This window comes from Pelobates fuscus, chromosome 3 (assembly GCF_036172605.1).
Source record: "Pelobates fuscus isolate aPelFus1 chromosome 3, aPelFus1.pri, whole genome shotgun sequence".
Classification (NCBI taxonomy): Eukaryota; Metazoa; Chordata; class Amphibia; order Anura; family Pelobatidae; genus Pelobates; species Pelobates fuscus.
Genome location: NC_086319.1, coordinates 328,874,407 through 328,899,378, shown reverse-complemented (window position 1 = coordinate 328,899,378; position 24,972 = coordinate 328,874,407). Strand labels below are relative to the sequence as shown.

At 44.8% G+C, this 24,972-nt stretch overlaps 1 protein-coding gene across 1 annotated transcript in view; it reads right to left on the bottom strand.

The window, feature by feature from the left end:
• Window positions 1-24,972, bottom strand: part of ATP8B4 (ATPase phospholipid transporting 8B4 (putative)) — a 215,325-nt gene that overhangs the window by 12,332 nt on the left and 178,021 nt on the right. The window contains exons 21-24 of the mRNA XM_063449017.1: window positions 24,786-24,933; window positions 21,930-22,113; window positions 16,438-16,661; window positions 7,474-7,557 (exon numbers count right to left, since the gene is read on the bottom strand). Of these exons, the coding sequence (XP_063305087.1) occupies window positions 7,474-7,557; window positions 16,438-16,661; window positions 21,930-22,113; window positions 24,786-24,933 (640 nt within the window). The remainder of the gene's footprint in view (window positions 1-7,473; window positions 7,558-16,437; window positions 16,662-21,929; window positions 22,114-24,785; window positions 24,934-24,972) is intronic.

Sequence of the window (24,972 nt, the reverse complement as noted above, 5' to 3'; positions counted from 1 at the left end):
AAAGCTCAAAAATATGTATATGAAAAATAAAATAAATTAAAAACTCTAAAGATACGTTAGGTAAATTTCAACATAAAAAAATCAATGCACAATCAGGGTTGTCTAAAAATGTACCAGAAAATAAAAAGCATGTATGTCACAAGCTTGAAAATTGTCCCACTCGCGCTTCAACAAAGCTTTTCAAGATAGTACGGCTGCCACCTTCAACGTCCTTATGTACACTTGTCTCCTTGAAATCTTAAAGGGCCAGGTCATTCCAAAAATACAGTCTTTCCATGTAAAGGACTATTTCCTTCATAATATGCATAAAAAAAGACTGCATCTGAAGTTTAAAACAAATAACAATACAAATTGAATATGGGAGCCATATCTATCTGCTCTGCCAAATGTAACTAATAAGTGTTCATATTGTTTTTATTAAAGTGTTGCACTATATATTGTTAATATGTTTTAAACTGCAGTCTTTTTTATGCATATTCTGAAAGAAATAGTCCTTTACATGGAAAGACTGTATTTTTTTTCATTAATCAAGTTTTATTGAGGTGTGTCAACAAGCAAATTTGGGCTCGCAGGCCCTCGTTAAGAGCAGAATACAAAGTTACATAGTAAAAGCATAATATAATATAATATACATTTAAGAGTAGAATCAGTGACAGTTGCAGTATCAGGTAACATAAGATTGCTAATGTCAGTCAATGCTTCGTTCCTCCCTAGGAGGTACGTCTCCACAACTCGTGATAATCACCGCTAACCGGATCATTCAACCGAGGGCTAGGGCGGAGTGGGCAAACCAATATGTATCAGTGCCTTGGAGTTGCGTGTGAACCAGTGGCTGGTGTTAAGGTTTCTCAGCGAAGGGTATGAAAGGGAAGTGTGGTGTAGTGTGGTAGTGTATGGCATGACCCAGAGGGGGTCCGGTGTTGGTGGATGGCGGTAGAGAGGTATGATACTGGGCGGTCTTTGTAGATGTAGAGGGAAGGGTATGGTGCGAGTTTAGTGAGGATGCACAATAGTGTGAGAGATTCCCTCCAGTGATATGAACTTCCAGTCGTGGCGTCCTCGTACGCACCCTGACTGCCCTCATGGGGCGCGGGAGGTTCCGTGCGGGAGGGGCTTGTCCCTCCGCGGGGTCCCCCAAGGTCTGACCGGCCTGTCTAGCGGCCACTTAATGTTCCATGTCGGGCTAAGTATTGTCTGGTTGTGCGTGCCGTAAGTGGTGTGCGAGGGAAGCATTGTAATAGATGTCGTGTGTAGGTGGAGGCGTGAGATCCTGGATGTCTCGGGTTCCACGCAGCAGGAATAAAGTCGTGTCGTAGTGAGTAAGGGGCGTGGGGTTGTGAGGTCCCCATTTGTGGTTGTCGGTGAGTCTTGCGTCTCCCCTACCATCAAAATGTGTGGGGAGTTTGGTCAGTTCCCGGTCAGTCATTATTGTCGCGCATTGCGTGGCCAGGGTTTCCATAAAGGTCAGATCAGTGCGACGAGTGTCTACTAACTGGTCGGGTGTGGGTATCGTGTAACGTCATGTCTGTCTCAGGCCATCCACCCTCACCTGTGGGGACAGGGGGAGTCTGAGATCCATCATCATTGCCTGTGAGAGCTCGCGACCTGTGATATCATCACGGAGTCTAAGTACGGGCGGCGTGTGAGTGTAGACCAGCTAATTAGTTTTGTGTGTGTATGTACGGTCCCTAGGGGCGTCTTAGTTGTTTCGAGCTATCCAAGATAGTGCTTTGTCCAGTTGGGGTAGCGTGGTCGGCTCGTGAGGTGTGGTGTACACAGTTGTTAATGGTATAGGGCAGCTGTAAGTCATAGTATATGAGACTAGCATGTCGCGTGGGCTGCGCCATCCCCAGGCCCCAAGCCCCCCCCCCCGCCGGCACCCCCCTACGGTCGCGCACGGAAGGAGAACCATGGCGCCCATATATCCGCGTATTTTGTCTCCCTGCCTGTCAGTTCCGCTTGAAGCGCCTCTGCCGCCCTGGTATCCTCAACCCTATGAAGCCACTCTTCCCTGGTGGGGGTATCCGTCGTCTTCCAGTGCACCGGGATGAGTGATTTGGCCGCGTTCAAGAGATGACACAGGACAGATAATGGTTGTGAGGAGATGTGCAGCAAGGCTAGTTCTGCCGACCATTCAGTGTCGTCTCCGAGGATTAGGTGAATGTCTGATTTGATACTATTACAGAATGGTGTGATAAGTCTGCATTCCCACCAGATGTGCAGTAGGGTCCCGTTGTCTTCCTGGCATCTCCAGCACGTTGGTGGGGTAGAGGGGAAGATCCTATGAAGTAGTACTGGTGTTCTATACCACATGGATATTAGTTTGTAATTTACCTCTTGATAGCGAGAGCTAGAGGAACTCTTATGTTGCCATATCAGTGCTTTGTCCCATTGCGTCGGGGTGAAAGTCTTGTCCATGGCCCATTCCCAGCGCCGCTGGAAGGTGTTGTTGTCCGACGTGGGGTCAGTCAGCAGATATTGATAAAGGTTCGAGATAGTCTTTGCAAGAGACGCGCCACGGGAGCAGAGATCCTCAAACCGCGTTAGTTCTCTCTGTAGTTTATCCTTATGAGGCAGGGAATTGTAATAATGTTTTAGTTGCATATTCCGGAGAGTCACCATCGGAGATCGTGGTCGGTCTTCCATCAGCGCGTCTAGCGTCTTTAGGGTACCGTCCCGGCTGACTTTCTGTATTGGGATATATTCCGCATCCCCCAGGAATGTCCAAGCCTCCATAGGTAACCCTCCCCCTATACCGGGGTTGTGGGCGATTGGCAGCAGGGGGCTCGGGGTCATGGAGACCCTGGGTATCTCTCTAAGGCTCTCCCACGCGAGTATTGTATGTACTACCGGGCCCTCGTCCCGTCTCCCGCTGCCCCTAGTCGCCTGTCTTCTCCACACCAGCGCTTTTAGTTTCGCTGCGTAACCCTCTCTGTCCAGAGCCACCCATTGCTTGTCCGTGACCGTCTCATGCCACTCCAGAATCCGCTGTAGCGTCGCAGCCTGATGGTATTTTTTAAAGTCCGGCAGTGCTAGGCCCCCTCTGTGCCTGGGCAGGCATAATAAGTCGTGGCATAGTCTGGACCTTTCCCCTCTCCATATGTATTGGATAACGGCCGACTTGAGTCTCGAAAAGAACGTCGGCGGTAGGGTTAAGGAGATGGTCTGGAATAGATAAAGAGCTCTCGGGAGGATGTTAATTTTAAGGACCGCTATGCGGCCGTGCCATGTAATGTGCGGGTAAGCCCACTTCTTCAGATCTGATTCAATTGTCCGCAGGAGCGGTGTGAAGTTGAGTCGATAAATGTCCTGCGGGTCTGTGGGGATCCAGATGCCCAGGTACTTCATCGCCCCCGTGCACCAGCGAAAGGGAAAGAGTGGGCCAAGGGACTCGTAGTCTGCCTCAGGTACAGTGATGTTGAGTGCCTCACATTTTGCTAGGTTTAATTTAAACCCGGAGATCCGGCCAAATATGTTGATTTCTGAGAGTATGCAAGGTAATGTGATCCGCGGCTGGGAAACAAAGAACAGAAGGTCGTCCGCATAAGCGGCCACCCTATGCTCAGTGCCTCGCCAGGAGCAGCCATGGATGTCTGGACGATCCCGAATTGCTTGTAGGAGTGGCTCCAGGGAGAGGGCGAACAGGAGTGGCGACAGGGGGCATCCCTGTCTGGTGCCGTTCGTGATGCCGAAGCTTGTAGTCAGAGCCCCGTTGACACGTACCGATGCCCTCGGCGAGCTATATAGAGCAGTGATCCACGCCATAGTCCGCTGTCCTACGCCCATGTACCGGAGTGTTTGGGTCATATATGACCAATCCACCCGGTCAAATGCCTTCTCCGCGTCCATAGATAACAGCAGGAGGGGCCTCCGGTATTTCCGTGCATGGTGTTGGATGGAAAACAGGCGTAGCGTACTGTCCCGTGCCTCTCGGCCCGGGATAAATCCCGTCTGGTCCACATGAACTAGACTCGGTAATATCCGTTGGAGTCTGGTCGCTAGGACTTTTGTTAGGAGCTTTGTGTCTACGTTCAATAGGGAAATTGGGCGATAACTACCGCATTGTTCCGGGTCCTTCCCGGGTTTGAGTAGAATAGTCGCCGTTAGGGATTCTGCGCCAAATCGTTCCCCCTCCGTTACTTTGTTGACAGCTTTAGTCAGCCACGGTAGTAAGATCTGGGCAAAGTGTTTGTAGTAGCCCGGGGAGAACCCATCTGGTCCCGGGGCCTTCCCTGTTTTCGTGTTTTTAAGCGCTGCGGCGAGGTCGTCGGTCGTAATCAATTCGTCAAGCATAGACGCCGCTTCCGGATTTATTCGCGTTCGTAGAGTGTCTTGTAGGTATGTCCGCATGTGCAGCGACGAGTCCCGTCTATGTGATGGGTCTCCCGATTGGCGCAGGTTATATAGAGAGGCATAGTATTCACGAAACTCTCTTGCTATGTCTTCTGGATACGGAGATGTACCGCCTGATGTTAAGCGGATCTTTCGGACTTGTGTGCGCGTCACATCCCCTCGGAGGAAGCGCACTAGGAACTTCCCCCCTTTGTTCGCGTGTGTGTAGAAAAAGTTTTTCGATCTTTGGAGCGAACGTAGGTGTCTTTGTGTAAGAAGAGCTGTCAGGTTACGTCTAGCTTCTGTTAGTTCGGCATATGTTTCGACTAGCTGTGAGCGTTTGTGCTGGAGCTCGAGGCGCGATATGGTGCCGTACAAGTCAGACATCGTGCGGGTTGCTTCTTTCCTCTTGCGGGTCGCAATACCAATAAGAGTGCCGCGTATGACGCTCTTGTGAGCCTCCCACACGGACACCGGGGATGTTTCATCGATCCAATTTTCCTCAAAGTAGGGCTCCAGTGCCTGGGAGACCTCGCTTCGCACCGCTAGGTCCTGGAGCAAGGACTCGTTCAGGCGCCAAGTCCGGGTTGCAGGTTTAAATAACGGGGATTCTTGTAGCATCGCAATCGATATATGCTTCCGCCTCAGTGTCCTCAGTAGGTGAGTGCGGCGTTCTGGGATGTTCAGGCCTCTGCAATTGAGCGTCATGATGGTCATGGGAGTGCGGTGGTATGCCATGGTCCTGCCCGCGACTAGGTGCGCCCGTCCCCAGGAGATCCGCCCGAGCGGCGCAAGGGCCCGGGCCGACGGCGCAGCCCCGCGAGGGTGTGTGTGTTATGCTGACCTGTAGGAGCCCGTGTGGTCAATAGAGGCCTATGGAAGGTCAAGGGAGTGTCAGGGGGTCCCGTCTATCGTCGGTCGTGGTCCGGTGCTTCCCCCCTTGGAGCCAATGACAAGTCCGTTCTTGCGTGGAGGTAATGGAGGGTGGTGCGCGTGTAGATGTATGTGTACGTGTGTGAGAGAGTGTATGGGTGTTGAGTGTGGATGTGAGGTCGGTAAAGTGGGTTGAGAGATTAAAATAAGGGTGGGCAAAGGGAGCCCCCCTGCCGGGGAACGTCCCCGTGGGGCAAACGTTGGTATTACCTCAGAGTCTCCTTTGAGAAGGAGGAACACTTGCGCCTCGGCGTGAATGGCCAGGTGTCACCCCGATAACCAGACCGGTGGGTGAGTGTGCCTGTGGCTCCGACGAGATTTTTGCGGAAGTGGTTATGTAGAGCAGTAGTTAGGGTCTAAACCGGGTATGGTAAAGCGTACGTGTGTAGAGTATAAGATATACCCGCTCCAGCCGGTTCCTAGCCCAAGTGTTGTTGATCATGGGAGGTGCAGTTATGCCAGAAGGTAAGTATTCCAATAACAGGTAAAAAAGATTAAAATAACAACAATAACAGTAGGCGGTTATGAATCACTCATCTTCTCCTATCGCCCATCACCGCCGCTATTCATCTCTTATCCCTAATCCCCCTTGCAGGTCCTGGGTGGTGTATGCCACCTCTCCTCCCCCTCCACACAGCCCTAGAGGCCCCGCTGACCCAGGATATTAGTTACAGTCAAGCCAGGTAGATCATAATAGCCCCATCCCCGCCTCCCATCGTTCCACTAGGTGGGATTCCGGGAGTGGGGTGTGCCTAAGAATCGTCTCATATATGTAGTACGGGGATAGGCCATGCCCTCCCGGTGATCTCAATAGTATGTATTTTCGTGCGTCCCACATATCACTAAGTGAAAATTAACGTAAATAATAATAGTGATGGCAATTTGTAATGTCGATAATATATTGATATATACATTCTTTTCTTTCTCCCCCCCCCCCAATCTTCAAGCAACCACATCTTTAAACCTATACATCTGATGGCATTTTTTTTCAAGCACAAATGATAAATTAGTTATACATCTCTATACAGCTGAGCTGGCTTGTAGATACATTGAAAGTATTACAAATGATAAAAGTATGTGTTGCAGGCATTTTTTCATTCTGCTGATTATAACATTACCATTCGCATGTATTTAAACAATGCTATGGGAGTCCTCTTGAAGCTATGTTCCATTTGTGCATACCATTTTAAACATGTAGGATAATATATAATTGGATGTTTGGATTATTGTCCCAAGACTGGGGTGTGCCCAATTAACAATGTTAAACAAGAAAAAAATGAGCATTAATGGTCGCAATTATGTTATCCAACAAACTACAGAAGTAAAATATATCTATGTAATTAGATGGCCAGCACATTGAAACTATGTTGATGTACAAGTGTGTACAAATATATATCTTATCAACAAAGCTTTAAAACTTGTATTATTAACTAATGTGAGATGTAAGATTCTTGTCTGACAGTACACATGTTAGACATGTGTAAAATTGTCTACATAACACGCCACAGAACCAGATGATCTTGATGAACAAACATTTATCTCATACTGATGTAATATAAGGCAGATTTAGCAGGGAACAAGTCAGAAGGATATAGTTATATAAAGTAAAACTATCTATCTCCTTCTTCACCAGGACCAGAAAAAAATGTAGTAATGAACCTAGGCACAGGATTCAGTAACATAACACGCCATCATTAAATCTGTTAACTAATACTATCATCACAGATTGTATCTGTTTGAACCTCCCTTCCCAAAACACAGGTGATGAGTGAAGACAGGTGGGGTCTACAAAGAATGGAGGGTGCTAGAGTATGGCTAATCTTTGCCAAGTAAAATGTGTAGTTTTTTTTTTTTTTTAAATACATATTAAAATGGATTATATAATCAATTGTCCATTTGTGAACAAAAATACAGATGAATTTGCCCAATCCCCTATATTGGGAGTTTCCTTAGGTATGTCCACTAAGATTTAAAGGGAGTAACTTTCAGGAGCTTATTCAAGAGTTGGACAAAAATGACAGAGAGTGCTGGAAAGTTGAGTAAGTTAATTTAAATAAAATGCCCTGGGCATTTTTTCAGGAGCTCTTTTGAAGTCAAAGATAGATAATGTTTCTAACTTTGGAACATGGATCCAAGATATTTACATGCATATCAGATCACTTGTAGTAACGCATCAAAATTAATATGGATTTAATGTAAAACATTTACCTGGTCAAACAGTCCCATTGCCAGAACAGGAAGTGATGTATAAACAATATTGAAAAGTGTAATAAACCACTGGTCATAGACAGTCTAGAAAGAAAAAAAAATACAGTTGTATGAATTTTAAAACTCTAGTGCAGTCTAAACTATTGCAATAAATTATTGTAACATTACTACGGAGCGATCTATCAACCTTCATAACACCACTGAACAAAACACCGAAAACATCTATAACCTGTGTTAACCTTTTATATGTCATGCTTTGTTTTATGCTCTCTCTCTCTCTCTCTCTCCCTCTCTCCATCTGCATTGTGATTGGATTTACCCTGCCTGGGGACACTTACCTAAGCAGGGAACAACTTACAGATATGGTTACATTTAAACCTTATGGCACCCTTTCCCATAATATATTAACGAATTGATGTATTTTTTTTTTGTTTTTTTTTCCATTCTTTATTTTTCTCAGGAAAAAGAATTAAGACATTCAGATTACAATATGGTACATAAATCGGTTTACAGAGCAAAGTGCATTACATCGCTGTATTGCATAGTACAGTAGAGAAGAATGTACAGGCAATGTAAAGGCAAATAAAGTTACAGTATCAAAACATAATCTATCGGAGCGTTAATTTCTGCGCTTCGTGATTGAACAGGTTGATAGAAAAACTACAATGCCATATATTAGTTGGTTCTGATTCTCTGTGATAGAAAGACTACAATGCCATATATTAGTTGGTTCTGATTCTCTGTGATAGAAAGATTACAATGCCATAAATTAGTTGGTTCTGATTCTCTGTGATAGAAAGATTACAATGCCATATATTAGTTGGTTCTGATTCTCTGTGATAGAAAGATTACAATGCCATATATTAGTTGGTTCTGATTCTCTGTGATAGAAAGATTACAATGCCATAAATTAGTTGGTTCTGATTCTCTGTGATAGAAAGATTACAATGCCATATATTAGTTGGTTCTGATTCTCTGTGATAGAAAGATTACAATGCCATATATTAGTTGGTTCTGATTCTCTGTGATAGAAAGATTACAATGCCATATATTAGTTGGTTCTGATTCTCTGTGATAGAAAGACTACAATGCCATATATTAGTTGGTTCTGATTCTCTGTGATAGAAAGATTACAATGCCATATATTAGTTGGTTCTGATTCTCTGTGATAGAAAGATTACAATGCCATATATTAGTTGGTTCTGATTCTCTGTGATAGAAAGATTACAATGCCATATATTAGTTGGTTCTGATTCTCTGTGATAGAAAGATTACAATGCCATATATTAGTTGGTTCTGATTCTCTGTGATAGAAAGATTACAATGCCATAAATTAGTTGGTTCTGATTCTCTGTGATAGAAAGATTACAATGCCATATATTAGTTGGTTCTGATTCTCTGTGATAGAAAGACTACAATGCCATATATTAGTTGGTTCTGATTCTCTGTGATAGAAAGATTACAATGCCATAAATTAGTTGGTTCTGATTCTCTGTGATAGAAAGATTACAATGCCATAAATTAGTTGGTTCTGATTCTCTGTGATAGAAAGATTACAATGCCATATATTAGTTGGTTCTGATTCTCTGTGATAGAAAGATTACAATGCCATATATTAGTTGGTTCTGATTCTCTGTGATAGAAAGATTACAATGCCATATATTAGTTGGTCATGATTCTCTGTGATAGAAAGACTACAATGCCATATATTAGTTGGTTATGATTCTCTGTGATAGAAAGATTACAATGCATTTTTAACATTTGTAGTATAACAGTAACATGTTAAAACATAACTTAGTTATCCATACTTAGGTGTTATATTGTTTTGTGCTTCTTTGTGTTTAAGATGGGGCATGGTGTGGTGTAGCAGGTCCCGTCAAGTATGAGTCTGGTGGTGGTGTTTCTCTATGTGGGGCTTCAGTTTGTACTCGAGTTGTGGGGCTGCGGGTTTGTGTCAGTTCCATGTGTCATGGCTAGGCTCCCTGTGTTGTGCCGGATGTTGTTGTCTGGCTGCGTTAGTGGAGGTGAGCTGTTAGTTGTTGGTGGCTTGTTGGGGTGGTTACCCCTAACCGAGGGGGCTGCGGGGGAGGGGGAAGGGTAGATTTTTAATCGCCCTGTGGTTTGTTGTGTATTGTGTTGTCTCTCCTTGTTTTGGAGCTTATGTATCCTCTACAAGGGTCAGTGCGTCGGTGGTCCGTAGTGTTTAGGTATTTATACCATGGGATAACAAGTCAAGAAAATAAAATAAAACATAGGTAAAGTCTCGATAAAAACTTGAAATATATTGTGTACAGCAGTCACTTTGATCCAGCCTGCAGCATCTGTGCACATCAGTCACGGTACAGGGTATTGTGATCCGCTGGGTCCTGGTTCTAGCTGGGCGGCATTCCCGGGGTCTTGTGCCAGGTGGTGTAGTCTCAGGGTGGTTAGGAGGGTAGGTGCGTCCTCCACGGAGGTCAGGACATGGGTGGTGCCATCTCGGGTTACCTCCAGTGTCCCGTTAGCGCCCCACTTGTATGCGATTCCTGCTGCTCTGAGTTTTGTAGTGAGTGGTCCATAGGATTTGCGCCACCTTAGGGTGGCTTTTGATAAGTCCTGAAAGAACGTTAGGGATGACTTCTCGAACAGCAGTGGTGTCTTGCTTTTCAGCCCAGCCATTATATGTAGTTTGTCTTGCACTGTGGTGCATCTGAGAATGGCGTCTCTGGCTGTTGGGGACTTTAGGTGGGGAGGGGTAGGCAGGCGGTACACCCCATCTATGGTCATTTTCTTGACCGCTGTGTGTGGGAGGATTGTAGCTAGGAGGCGTCTGGTGTATTGCGGTAGCTCTTCGGCCGTTATTTCCGCGGGGATGCCCCTGATTTTAAGGTGAGAACGGCGTTGTCGATCTTCCATGCTGGACACTTTGAATGACAGGTACGTTTGTTGTTGCTGGATTTGTTTAATGGAGTCTTCCATTGTGTTTATGTGAGCGTGTATTGTCACCACTTCTGCCTGCGTGGCTCTAACCCTTTCAGTGACCGTGCGCAGTTCGGTCTTGAGGAGGGCTGTGTAAGCCGCTAGGAGTTTGTGGATGTCTGCTAATAGGAGCTTTAAGTCGCGTTTGGTGGTTGGTGCAGAGTCATCTGGGGACTCCATTAGCAGTTGCAGCGGTGCTTGTGAGTGCCCTGGTATATCAGGCCTGGGTTGAGGTGGATTGAGTTCCCTTTCAGGCTGTGTTGCCCATGTGGGTCCCTGTAGATCTGGGCCTTGTTGTGCCTGGGTGTGTGTCATATCCAGCTGCGGTGGTTGGTGCTGCCCTGGGGATGCAGTCCCTTGCTGGTTTGTTTTGGGTGCTTGAAGGAACCCAGGTGATTCTGGCCGTTGTTGGGGTGAGGTAGATGTCAGGGCTACCTCCGGCATAGATGCCGTGGGTGTGGGTTTAGGCTGGGCGGGCGTTTGAAGTAAAGTCCCAATATCCCTGCCCCCGGCCGTACCTTGTGTCTTTTGTGACCGGCTTTCCATAGCTGGTATGTGAGCCTGAGCGTCGGATGGGTCCGGGGAGTAGGAGGTGTCTGTGTGTTCAGCCGGGTATCCGCTCAGCGGGTCCTCGAGGCCCTGGATCGTTGGGGGTATAGTAGGCCCCGATCTTGCGTCTCCGTTTCTGCAGCCTTTGTGGCTGAAAAAAAGGCATCTGGAGATGCAGTTTGTTGTGCTGACTCCGATCGTGTATGTGGCGATGTTGGATGGGTCGTGTAAAGGCTGATATTTGTGGATTTTATCCGCAGAGTTTGGGAGCTGATTAAGATGGCGTCTGTTCGTGTCGGCTTGCTGGCCCCGCCCCCCAAACAGGGCTTTTTTAAAGTAGGTGGGCCCAGGTCTATTACAGGGGCCATAGTCCTGGGGCAAGAGGCTGGCAAGCAGGCCCGTCCAGGAGCCTGTGACGAGGTTCTGTTTGTCACAGTCTGCTTGTATTGTGAACAAAGTAGAGACAGGAAGTGGAAAGCACTAAAATTGCTCTTTATAAATGACCAAGATGCTTCACAAGAGTTCACAAGAGGCTGCCACATAAAACAGTACTCCTCTCTTTTAAACTCAGTGTCACAATGTTATATACCCAATTTATATACAAAAATGGCTACAGCAATTCTATATTTGCCATTGATCGGTTCTGCTGATAAAGTACACCAACTTAATTTAATTAAAGAACCACCCACTGAGATGTGTTTTTTTTCCCTAACACTATTTGGCAAAAAACAATTCTTTATTTAATTGGATAACTACTTCCAGACTTCATGAGGATCAGTTTTAATCTATGAGGTGCTATCACTAACAAATGACGAAAAGTCTCATTCTTTTCTGAAAAAGCAGACAGAAAACTGAAGGCTGTGTTTTCTAAATTATAGCTCAACCTGTTCTCTGTGCTATTTTAATCAGCTCTTTAGCTTGCGGCCAGATTTGAGAATGTATTCTTAACTCAGGCAAAACAGTGGATTAGGATTTCTAAACACAATAAAAATAAACAAGCAAGGTGTTGTTTATAAAAGACTTATAGTGAATGTTGTTAGATTAGACACATGTGTGTATGTGTATGTGCGTGTGAGGGCACCCCTTTATTAGTTAGCCAGATCTTTAAAAACTTTTACTAGTAATTCGGGAACAAAGTTTTAAAAGTGGAGCACTAACCAAAAAACTCCAAAGAGTATTACTGCTCATTGTTCCACTTCTAACACCTTAAACATGTCTCATTCTTCATTCTTTTTTTTTCTTGGCCCTCCCCTGAAAGGTTCCTTGTCCTTTCAGTGTAAGCCTTGTTAAGAAGAAGAAGAAGGCTTGTTATCATATGGGTTTATTCACTAAACCAGAAACTGAGAAGTGACAGGGGAACTACAAATTGTAGGCAAAGAGACAGCAACTGAGAAATGCTTGTGACTTTGTATTCCACCTTAAGTGTCCGTGTAAGTGACTGCCATAGAGGTGTCCCTAGTAGACATGTGCAATTCGTTTTGTTCCGAATGTCAATTCGGACGAATTTCAGGCAATTCGGATATTCGGATATGTCCGAATAGCTGAATTGCCGAAGTTCCGAATTGCCGAAGTTCTGAAATTGCTGAATTTCCGAAGTTCCGAAGCACAGTATTGCTGAAGTACTAATATATCTATCCAGTAGAAGAATGAAGAATGTTACACTGTATACAAGTTTAAATAAAAAGTATACAAACATAGCCAGGATTCAGCTGTAAGCATTTGCAACACTTACAACAATCAAGTAACACACATTCATATAAAATGTAAGCTACTTAGCCAGTCAATGGAATGACAGGAATTAATAAGTAGATAACTCCCCACAGGCTGCTCACTGTTTACTAGACATGCCCCTACTCGCGGTATAGCGAGTAGGGGTATAATTTACTAATACTAAGTAATCTTTACTTGTTTTGTTTAGTAAAAAAACGAAAAAAAAAGTGTCCCCCCACCCGAGCCACGCGATTGGGGACAATTGATCCCCTCCCCCTTATTCTAACTAAGGGCCCCCACCCGCCGCTCAGGGGTGGGGGTCGGGGTGGAGGACAGTAGGCCCCCCCATTATTTTACTTTAGGGCCCACATCCGCCGCTCAGAGGTCTGGGCCAGGGAGGGGAGGACAATAGGTCCCCCCTTATTCTAATTTAGGGCCCCTACCCACCGCTCCTGGGTGGGGGCTGGAGGGGAGGACAATAGATCCCCCCCATTATTTTACTTTAGGGCCCCCACCCACCGCTCAGGGGTGGGGGCCGGGGACGAGGACAATAGGTCCCCTCCTCTTATTCTTCTTTAGGGCCCCCTTGCCGCTTGGGGGTTGGGGGGAGGACAATCGGTCCCCCCCATGAAGTAATTTAGGGCCCGCACCCACCGCTCAGGGGTGTGGGGCAGAGGACAATAGGTGCCCCCCCTTATTTTACTTTAGGGCCCTCACCCGCCACTCGGGTGGGGGGGGCAGAATTTACTAATACTAAGTAATACTAAGTAATTTTTACTTAGTAAATTTGGCTGAAAGACCACTTTAGGTCTTTCAGCCTTTTGGTATATAACTGCCTAATACCGTGGGAATTAGGGAGTTATCTACTAAGCGGCTGCAAGAGAAGTCCTGAAGTGCCAAAATTCCAAAGTTCCAAATTGCCGAATTTCGGAATGCGGAGCCGAACCGAAAATTTTCCCCATGCACATCCCTAGTCCCTAGATTGTAATGTAAACACTGCCTTTCTCTCTGAACAGGCAGTGTTTACATTAAAAAGTCTGCAGGGGCATGCTATAGACACCAGAACCACTAAATTACAATAAACTGCAGTGGATCTGGTGACTATATTGTCCCTTAAAGCCCTTGAGCCTCCCTATACTCTTTTTTCTTTTTTTTAAATGTTCCCTCCCTTCCACATGCCCGGCTGAAATTGTGGGCATCTTAACTGGTTTAACTGCCAAAGCTGAACTGGGAACTTTGCCTGGTGCTGGATTTCAGGAAAATGTAAGGTTATTTAATACCCTTATTTTATTGTTTATTGGGGTTGGAACCTAAAGAATAATGTCAAATAATATTATTTTTATTATTACTGATATTCATATAGCACCAGCATATTCCGTTGTGTTTTACAATATTATTAGGGGGAGATTTAACAATAAATGAGACAATTACAAAAACTTACAGGAACAATAGATTGAAGAGGGCCCTGCTCAAACGAGCTTACAGTCTATAGGAGGTGGGGCGTAAAACACAACAGGACCAGAGGTAACAATCAAACAAGGTGGAGTGAAGCAGAGCTGGAGGAGAGAATAGAATGCTGCCCTTAAGGAGAGAGCAAGGGACAGGTATGTGATATAGAGTTTCCTCTGGGAGGCCATAAGTTTTCCTAAAGAGATGGGTTTTGAGGCACTTTTTAAATGATTGAAGACTAGGGAGAGCTTGATGGCCGTAGGCAGGTTATTCCAAAGGAAAGGAGCCACTCGCGAGAAGTCCTGCAAGCGTGAGTTGGCTGTACGGGTGCGAGCAGCAGACAGGAGAAGGTCATGGGCAGAGCCGGAGAAACAGAAAAGGGGCATACCTGCGGATCAGTAAAGAGATTTAGGAGGGGCTAGAGTTGGTCATAGCTTTATAGGTGTGGATTAGTACCTTGAATTGACTCCTATAGGATACAGGAAGCCAATGTAAGGACTGACAGAGGGGAGAGGTGTGAGAGGAGCGACAGGAGAGGAAAATTAGTCTAGCTGCAGCATTCATTACAGACTGCAGCGGGGCAATACGACTTGTGGGAAGACCTATTAGGAGAGAGTTACAATAATCCATGCAAGAGATTACTAGAGCATGCACAAGCTCCTTAGTAGAATCTTGTGTAAGAAAGGGGCGAATGCAGGCTATGTTCTTAAGGTGGAATCTACAGGATTTGGTAACAGATTGGATGTGAGGCTCAAATGTGAGGCCAGAATCAAGTATAAAGCCAAGACAGCGCGCTTGCAAGGATGGACTGATGTGGGTACCACTCATTTGAAGGAAGAGCGAAATAGGGGGATCAGTATTAGGAGAAGGAAAGACAAGGAGTTCAGTTTAAGAGAAATTGAGTTTCAAAAGGCGGGAGGACATCCAATCAGCGATGGAAGAAAGGCAAGCAGTGACACGTTGCAGGACGGCAGGGGAGAGGTCCGGAGAGGAGAGGTATATCTGAGTGTCATCAGTGTACAGGTGGTATTGGAATCCAAATAAGGTAATACGTTTGCCAAGAGAGGCAGTATAAAGAGAAATAGAAGGGGACCAAGGACAGAGCCATGGGTGACTTCAACAGAGACAGAACAAAGGGAGGAGATATCATTAGAAAAGGAGATACTGATTGAGCGTTGGGAGAGAAAGGAGGAAAACCAAGAGAGGACAGTGTCACAGAGACAGAGTGATTGAAGAGTTTGGAGAAGGTGAACATGGTCAACAGTGTCAAAGGCAGCAGAGAGGTCAAGAAGAGTAGTGCCCTTTGGATTTAGCTACGATTAGGTCGTTAGTGACTTTAAATAAGAGCAGTCTCAGTAGAGTGGAAGGGGGCGGAAGCCATACTAAAAAGGGTCAAGGAGAGAGTTGGAATTGAGGAAGCAAGTCAGATGGGTAAAGACAAGTCTTTCCAGGAGCTTTGAGGAAAGAGGGAGCAGGCATATGGGACAATAGTTAGAAGGGGCGGACAGGTCAAGCGATGTTTTTTTTAAGATGGGTACTACAGTAGCATGTTTAAGGGCAGTAGGGACAACACCAGAAGAGAGAGCAGTTGAAGATGTGTGTTAAGTAAGGCACAAGACAAGCGGAGAGCGATCTGATAAGGTGAGACGGGACAGGATCAAGCGGGCAAGTGGTGGGTCAAGAGGAAAGGAGAAGTGCAGCCACCTCTTGTTCATTAGCCTGGGAGAAAGTCTAAAGGGTAGGAAAGGCATGGCCTATGTGTAGTTGAGAAAGAGAGGGGCAAGGTGGGGAGAATTCTTTCCTTAGCTGTTCAATCTTGTTGGTAAAGTAGCATGCAAAGCTATCGGCTGTAAGGTTAGTTTGGAGGGTGGCCACAGCAGGACAAAGAAGGGAGTTAAAGGTATTAAAAAGACCCCTGGGATTGCGGGAGCATGGGCTTATGAGGGAGGAAAAGTATGACTGTTTGGCAAGGGCAAGGGCTGTGCTGTACGAACGCATCATGAATTTGTAGTGGAGGAAGTCAGACTGGGTGTGTGACTTCCTCCAGCAGCGTTTAGCAGAATGGGAGCATCTCTGCAGGTAGGGTATTGATTTAGTGTGCCATGGTTGGGGGCTTGTTCATTAAAAAAAAACTAACTGTTGTTTCAACACCAAAAACACAAATGTGAGGATGGCTGAACTTTATGGACACATGTCTCTTTTCAACCCTTTAAACATCTTACAACATATTGGTGTGTGTAAAGAATTTGTAAAGGCCATACAAACATTAATATGACACATGCACTACCCCACACTCACCTGTGCAGAAAAGCCACAGAAGAAGCCAAACCAGAAATGCACTAGTGTGAAGGCAAAATTTTTATAGAAGAAATAACACAAAAACTTGCACATTCTAAAATAAGACCATCGACCGTGGACCAGAAGAAGTCTGTGAAGGTATCTAAACTGGGCAAAAGAGTAGTCACTCGCTAAAACAGCTTGCATCCCCTCTTGTCCACTAATGCCAACTCCTATATGGGCACCTGAAAACACATAGAGAGACAGACGTTAGTGTGGTACAAAATTGATTACTTAACAATACAGCTGGCTTAAGACATCAGTCAATTGTTTACTTTTGGTAAACTTGTACAGTGAAGTGGTTAATAATCTTCAGTTCACATTCTCATACAGGGTGAATTATGTGAGTAGTTGAGTAGAAAAGTAAGCAAAAAAGAAAACAAGTGCTGGTGGTGCAACATCTGAATAGTACAAAAGAGTTACTCAGTACATGTCCAAAAACTCTGCTAAAGAGACTATGGTTTTCATTTTTCCATTTGAATAAACTGATACACTAAATCTATTTTAATTAATGAATACAACATTAAACCTACTAAAGTAATTCAAGAATAACTGGGTTGCAGGGCCAGATTAAGAGCTCAGTGGGCATGGTGCTGACAGTTATGATGGGCCTAATTACAGAATCTAAACGACCTAAAACATTCCCAAGCGTCATGTATCTGATGGAGATGGTGTTGGAGGAAAAGAAAACAGCAGCTATAAGAAAACACATACCCTATGCTAATCTCTCTCTAATTTATGTTTTCATATTTCAAGTACATCCATAACCCCTAACAGCAGTGTCCAGTGAAGCAGGAAGGGAATGGGCGCGGTAAAAGGGTGTGCCACTGACGCAAATCACATAACCTGCCAAAAGGGGCGAACATGCCCAAAAAGGGGGCATGTCTGCCCAAAGAATTGGAAAGCCAGCCTGGCATGAATGCATGTCAGGCTGTCTGCCAATCATGCAAGCTGGCCAACTAAGGGCATACTATGCAGATAGCACTCTAAGCTTAGCATAAATTAGTCTAATGATGCACTCGCTCAGCACTTTCTAAGGTTTGTCCCCTATCACTCGCTGGTCCACTTGTCCCCTTACCTTCTTACTAGGAGGCAGAAGATCCTGGTATATAGTCTGGGACAGAGAAAAACTGTATGTATTGAGTGTAAAAGAAAGGGAACATGCCACAGTGTTAGAGAGACCAAAGTCAGCATTACCTTAACTAATTTCATTGTCAGCTATTCCACACAAGTTTTGTTCCTATACATCCCTCTTAAGTTTCCATACTTAAGTAAGAGTATGTGAAAAGTAGTTAGGGTTGCCACGTTTCTTGGAAAAACATACCGCCTTACTAATTTGTATAATTAATTATGTATGGATGACATCACATAATGTAAATCACAAGGAGTAACATAAGAGAAATCTGTAAAATCACCAAAAAACTACTTACAGTTTGATTCTGCTGTATAGATAGATTGCTCCCAGTGTCTCCCTGTCCCCCAGTGTCTCAAGTCTCCCACTGTCTCAGTGTCCCTATGTATCAGTGTCCCCATGTCGCCCAGTGTCTCAGTGTCCCCTAGTCTCCCTGTGCCCCCATATCTCCCAGTGCCCTCATGACTCCCCATGTGTCCCCATGTGTCGATTACCCCAGGTCTCACAGTGTCCCTATGTATCAGTGCCCCATGTCTCCCAGTGTCCCCTAGTGTCGTGTACCCAGGTATCCTAGTGACCCTATGTATCACAGTGTGCTTATGTATCACAGTGTCTCAATGCCCCATGTCTCCCAGTGTCCTCTTGTGTCTCCATGTCGCCCAGTGTCCCATTGTCTCCCCCAGTATTCCCATGTCTCTCAATGTCCCCTAGTGTCTATGTCCCCATGTCTCCCAGTGTCCCCTTGTGTCTGTGTCCCCATGTCAACCAGGGTCCCCATGTCACAAGGACACTAGGAACACTGAGAGACATGGGGACACTGTGAGGCATGGGGACACTGGGATACCTGGGGACACGTAGAGACTGGGGGTGGACCCGATCCCAAAAGAGCTCAGGGGCACCAAGAAAGATTCTATGAGTCTACTCTTTGTGGACTGAAAATAAAAAACACCTTTATTATAGGGTACAAATTCCCCAAAAGAAGTAAAGGAAACTTATAAATAATGCTAACATATCTAATAAATTAGTGGGAGGTGGTAATATGTACATCAGAGAAAGGAGTGAGCAATTGAATCTTACACAATCCACTACTTGAAACCATATAGTCAGGGGTTTCTTTTAAGTATATATGTGGTTAGTGTAGAAGATAGACAATAATCACTGCTTTAGCGGACTAAAAGGCCCTTAGAAGAGATAAGAAAAGAATAGTATCCCTTATGAGTAGACCTGTCATAAGACCTGTCATAAGACTTGCAAGTTCTGGATATAATTGATACTCTGTCTAAGGCTTCAACGTCTAACTGTATCAATCCTACTAGTGACTAAGTTAACAGGTCTACTCATAAGGGATACTATTCTTTTCTTATCTCTTCTAAGGGCCTTTTAGTCCGCTAAAGCAGTGATTATTGTCTATCTTCTACACTAACCACATATATACTTAAAAGAAACCTCTGACTATATGGTTTCAAGTAGTGGATTGTGTAAGATTCAATTGCTCACTCCTTTCTCTGATGTACATATTACCACCTCCCACTAATTTATTAGATGTGTTAGCATTATTTATAAGTTTCCTTTACTTCTTTTGCGGAATTTGTACCCTATAATAAAGGTGTTTTTTATTTTCAGTCCACAAAGAGTAGACTCATAGAATCTTTCTTGGTGCCCCTGAGCTCTTTTGGGATCGGGTCCACCCCCAGTCTCTACATTTATTATATATTCAAGGGTTATCCCCTATCTAAGATTCTGTGGACACACTATAGATCCTGTTCATCAGGCGTCTCACTACTTTATAATACCTGGGGACACTCAGAGAAATAGGGACATTGAGACACTTGGGGCACTGGGAGACATGGGGACACTGGGACTCTGAGAGTCATGGGAACAGACACAAGGGGAACTGAGACTAGGGACACTGGGAGACATGGGGACCCTGATATACTTGGGGACACTGGGAGTAATGGGGACACTGAGACACCAGGGACACTGGGAGACTAGGGGACACTGGCTGGGACACATGGGGGCACTGGGAAACTATGGGACACTGGGAGACAAGGGCACACGAAGATATGGGGACACTGAGACACTAGGGACACTGGCTGGGAGACATGGGAACATTGAGACACTTGGGGCACTGGGAGACATAGGGACACTGGGGGACATGGGGACACAGACACTAGGGAAACGGAGACACTAGGGACACTGGGAGACATGGGGACACTGAGACACTTTGGGACACTGGGAGACATGGGGACACAGACATCAGGGACACTGGGAGAAATGGGGACACTGAGGTACTGGCTGGGACACATGGGGACACTGGGAGACTAGAGGACACTTAAATATATGGGGACACTGAGACACCAGGGACACAGACACTAGGGACACTGGCTGGGAGACACAGGGAAACTGTGTTGCTAGTGTTTCAGTGTCCCCATGTCCCCAAGTGTCTGTGTCATAAAGTCTCCCAATGTCCCTTAGTGTCTTAGTATCCCCATATCTCCCAGTGCCCCCATGTCTCCTTGCAGCCTTTCCCCGCATCCTTCACTTCCCTGAGCTGCTGACTGTTTCTGCAGGCTGGGAGTTGCTGTCTGGACTCATAGTAGCTGCTCCCCTGCGGATCAGTGAGTAGACATAGGAAGGGAGGGATATGACTCCCCATGTGTCCCCATGTGTCGATTACCCCAGGTCTCACAGTGTCCCTATGTATCAGTGCCCCATGTCTCCCAGTGTCCCCTAGTGTCGTGTACCCAGGTATCCTAGTGACCCTATGTATCACAGTGTGCTTTTGTATCACAGTGTCTCAATGCCCCATGTCTCCCAGTGTCCTCTTGTGTCTCCATGTCGCCCAGTGTCCCCTTGTCTCCCCCAGTATTCCCATGTCTCTCAATGTCCCCTAGTGTCTATGTCCCCATGTCTCCCAGTGTCCCCTTGTGTCTTTGTCCCCATGTCACAAGGACACTAGGAACACTGAGAGACATGGGGACACTGTGAGGCATCGGGACACTGGGATACCTGGGGACACTCAGAGAAATAGGGACATTGAGACACTTGGGGCACTGGGAGACATGGGGACACTGGGACTCTGAGAGTCATGGGAACAGACACTAGGGACACTGAGACTAGGGACACTGGGAGACATGGGGACCCTGAGATACTTGGGGACACTGGGAGACATGGGGACACTGAGACACCAGGGACACTGGGAGACTAGGGGACACTGGCTGGGACACATGGAGGCACTGGGAAACTATGGGACACTGGGAGACAAGGGCACACGAAGACATGGGGACACTAGGGACACTGGCTGGGAGACATGGGAACATTGAGACACTTGGGGCACTGGGAGACATAGGGACACTGGGGGACATGGGGACACAGACACTAGGGAAACGGAGACACTACGGACACTGGGAGACATGGGGACACTGAGACACTTTGGGACACTGGGAGACATGGGGACACAGACACCAGGGACACTGGGAGAAATGGGGACACTGAGGCACTGGCTGGGACACATGGGGACACTGGGTGACTAGAGGACACTTAAAGATATGGGGACACTGAGACACCAGGGACACAGACACTAGGGACACTGGCTGGGAGACACAGGGACACTGTGTCGCTAGTGTTTCAGTGTCCCCATGTCCCCAAGTGTCTGCGTCATAATGTCTCCCAATGTCCCTTAGTGTCTTAGTATCCCCATATCTCCCAGTGCCCCCATGTCTCCTTGCAGCCTTTACCCGCATCCTTCACTTCCCTGAGCTGTTGACTGTTTCTGCAGGCTGGGAGTTGCTGTCTGGACTCGTAGTAGCTGCTCCCCTGCGGATCAGTGAGTAGAGATAGGAAGGGAGGGATATGCTGGAACTTCCTATCCCTGCCTCCCTCCACACACAGCTACCACTACTGGCCAGTGCTGGTACTGCATCGTAATCTATGTTTATACTGAGAAAAATATCAGCATTTGTATTGCCAGTATGACTGCAATATCGACACCGGTCAGGCAGCCTCAAATACTGTCTGTGCCAGTAAAATACCAGCCATGTGGAAACTCTAAGAGTAGTGTGTAATTTTTTTTTTTTTTATTAAATCAATAGGCCTATTTCATGGGCATGGGCCTGGAGCTGCAGCTCCATCAGCCCCTATGTTAACCTGTTGGGTTGCAAAGTTTTTAGAACGCTTACAATAACAGGTAACATGCATGGGCTTTGTATCCAGGTAAGTATTGCACTGCACTGCACTCGGTCCGAGAGCCACGTAGATGAAATACAGAAACTCATGCATGTATTACAAACTGTGGTTATTATGAGTAGATTTGGTGTCTTACTTTTTATCATGCTGATGTCATTGGCACCATCTCCAATGGCTAATGTGACAGCCTTTTTGTACTTCTTTACTAGCTCCACCACTTGTGCTTTCTGAAGCGGTGTCACTCTGCAGCATATCACAGTCTTACACACGCAGGCAATTTCTAGAAACTCTTTCTCCATGTCTGCTTCAAGGGCATGTGCCTGGGTGAAGAGATGAACATAAATTATAACTAAGAAAAGGAATACATTTACTAAAACAGTGATCACTCTTCCATAAGCGGCAAGCACTGACATTTGTCTTGATTGTATATTATTATTATTATTATTGCCATTTATATAGCGCCAACAGATTCCATAGTGCTTAATAGAATGGCCATTGTCAAAAACAAGGCACTACCAGCTGTTACTGAACTTCAATGTGCTTATTTACTAAAGTCCAGATGGGGTAAAACCACCAAACTGTGTATTGGGCCATTTGGACTGCAAAATCTGGACATTGTTGACACTATTTTAAAATGTCTGGATTTTGCAATTGAGGGCCCAAATTTGGATCAGATTTCAGCTGGACCGAACTCCGCCAGACAGCTGAAATCCAGGCCGAATGCTTTAAATTCTAACTATTTGCTGGGTAGCAGCCAGAGGGCAATAGTAAATAACCCTTGGTGGTGGGAGACTTACCGTAATTGTGTGGCAGCTTGCCAGCAGTTGCTATTCAGATTTTAACATTTTCATTAGGTGTGATAGGATTTATGGATTTTTATTAGGCTTTTTTTGGGGACTGAAGAAAACCATAATTAGAAGAAAGAAGACTTCTGATGGTGTCATTTTTTTAACAGGTATTAGTTTTATTGTCCCTCCCCCCCCCCCCTTCCCGTACACCCCCCCCCCCCCCCACACTATTATTAGGTTTGGGGATTAGGGACATTTATTTTTAAAGTTCGTGGCTAAGGGGTTGGGGGCCTGTAGTCACGTGGAGGAGAAGGTAGGGCAAACATGCCACTATGTGACTTTGTTGACAATAGCATGTTCACCCTCCCTCCATTTATAATTAATTGAATGCCCCACAAGCTTCTAAAGAGTGGTGGTGGGGGACACTATGTCCTCCAACCAGAATATTATAATTAGGGTCCCACCTGCCACCAATGGGTAGGAGCAGCTGGGATGACATTTGGTCCTCCACCCAGAATATTTATATAAGAGTCCAACAGTATTGTTACATTGCTTTGTGAATAAAGTAAAATTTATATTGGCAGTAAATTTGGTAAGAATCCTGGTTTGTATTTAAATATTTGTATTAATATACCCATGGGAGTAACCGCTTACACTTGCACACTTTTTTCATTGTATATTTGATGTATTGTATTCTCCTATGCAAATCAGCATCGTGATTTAAACAAGAATTTGTAATTTCTCCATTTCTCCGTACCAATCCACACACTGGGCTGGATTCCTTTAGCAGTGTAATTGGTTTACTCTGCTTACTGAATAGCAATTTTCCCAAATACTTTTAGCAAACAGACCAAATCCTTACTTGGATAATGAAATCCAGCCCAATGTAGCTATAATGGAAAAGGCATGACCCTACTGACCAAAAGTTGTGCCACCTGACTGTTGTGCATGACTGTTTTATTTTCGGTTTTATTTGTATATAACTCAAATGCGCACATTTTTATTCCCTTTATATCTGATTCTAAATCTTTGAATGGAGCAAGAATACTTACAGAACATAAGATTTGCCAACACAAATAAAAATTAATCAAACTTTTCATCTGTTTTCCCCAGCTGTATAAAGAACAGACTTTTTTTTTTACTGCTCTTTATTTCTTTCTATACATTGTTTTATTCACTTTTTCTTTGTACTTTGCTGCCTTATTTGATTCTCCAGATAACTCGAGCTCTGCATCAGCACAATGTGGATATTCTCTGGCTGATATTCTCACCTATACTATCACAAGGTGTATGTGCACGACTGCACAAGAGCTTAGCTGTCCTTTTCACATCTATTTTCACCTATCCTCTATAGTTTCTGTATGGGAGGCTTATTTGAAATATTTTACTACAATATGTTTACTTAGCACCTTTTCAGCTGCACTCTTTTTTAACTCACCTGTCTTGAAAAAAGTCCCATGTGAGGACTGAAACATTGACCACGCATATATGTATTTATCTGCTTAAACCAATAAAGCAGTGTTTGAACCATTCGGGAAGCCTATGAGTGCTCTCTATCATGCTATATTTGCATAAGTATTTCTTCTTAATATCACTTTGATCTCTTAAAAATCATCTTTTTAAAGTTCCAGAACACTCTTATCTAAACTTCTTGGCTCTTATATGTTCAATATTCCCTAAATACTCTTTATAAGAATGTAAGTGGACCGTTTCCAAAAAAAAATAAAAAAAAAATAACCACAAGGTTTATGTAAGCCAGAAACAAATAGTCTGGATAAGAGTTTGACTAAAGCAAACCAGCACAGTGGTATTGCTGACTGTTACTGGAAGATGGAATTGTTCATTGAACAAACTTGTTGGAACTAATGATTGATAAAATGTCACATTTTCCTAAAGAAGAAAGTGGTTTTGGCAACTCAGATACTGTTCGATATCTATATTAAACCTATCGAACCTACATTTTTGATATTACAAAACTGCAGCAACGAGTAAATACTGTAAGGTTCGTCTAGGGAGTAAAAGTTATTAAACAAAATTACTATAGGTCAAATCAGAATTGAAACATAATTTTGTTGTGTTGCAACTCCCTCTCCACCTCCCTGTCCAAGTCATAATAAAGGCAGTACATTTTAATGTTTCTTACTGGATAAACATTGTTTTTCTCATGAATAAAACAATACCAATATACAAAATGCAACGCTTACCAAACTATGCCCGTTAATTATCAGGGCATATTCGCCAGTCACCGTTTCTTCATACACCGATTCAACCTTACTGTCCTTTGTCTTTTCTGAGAACTGGTGGCCATTGTGCAGACTCCTGCTTTGCCCAAATGTGACCTCTTTGGCTTTCCTTTAAAATACATGTATAACAGATTCAGCATATGCTGTG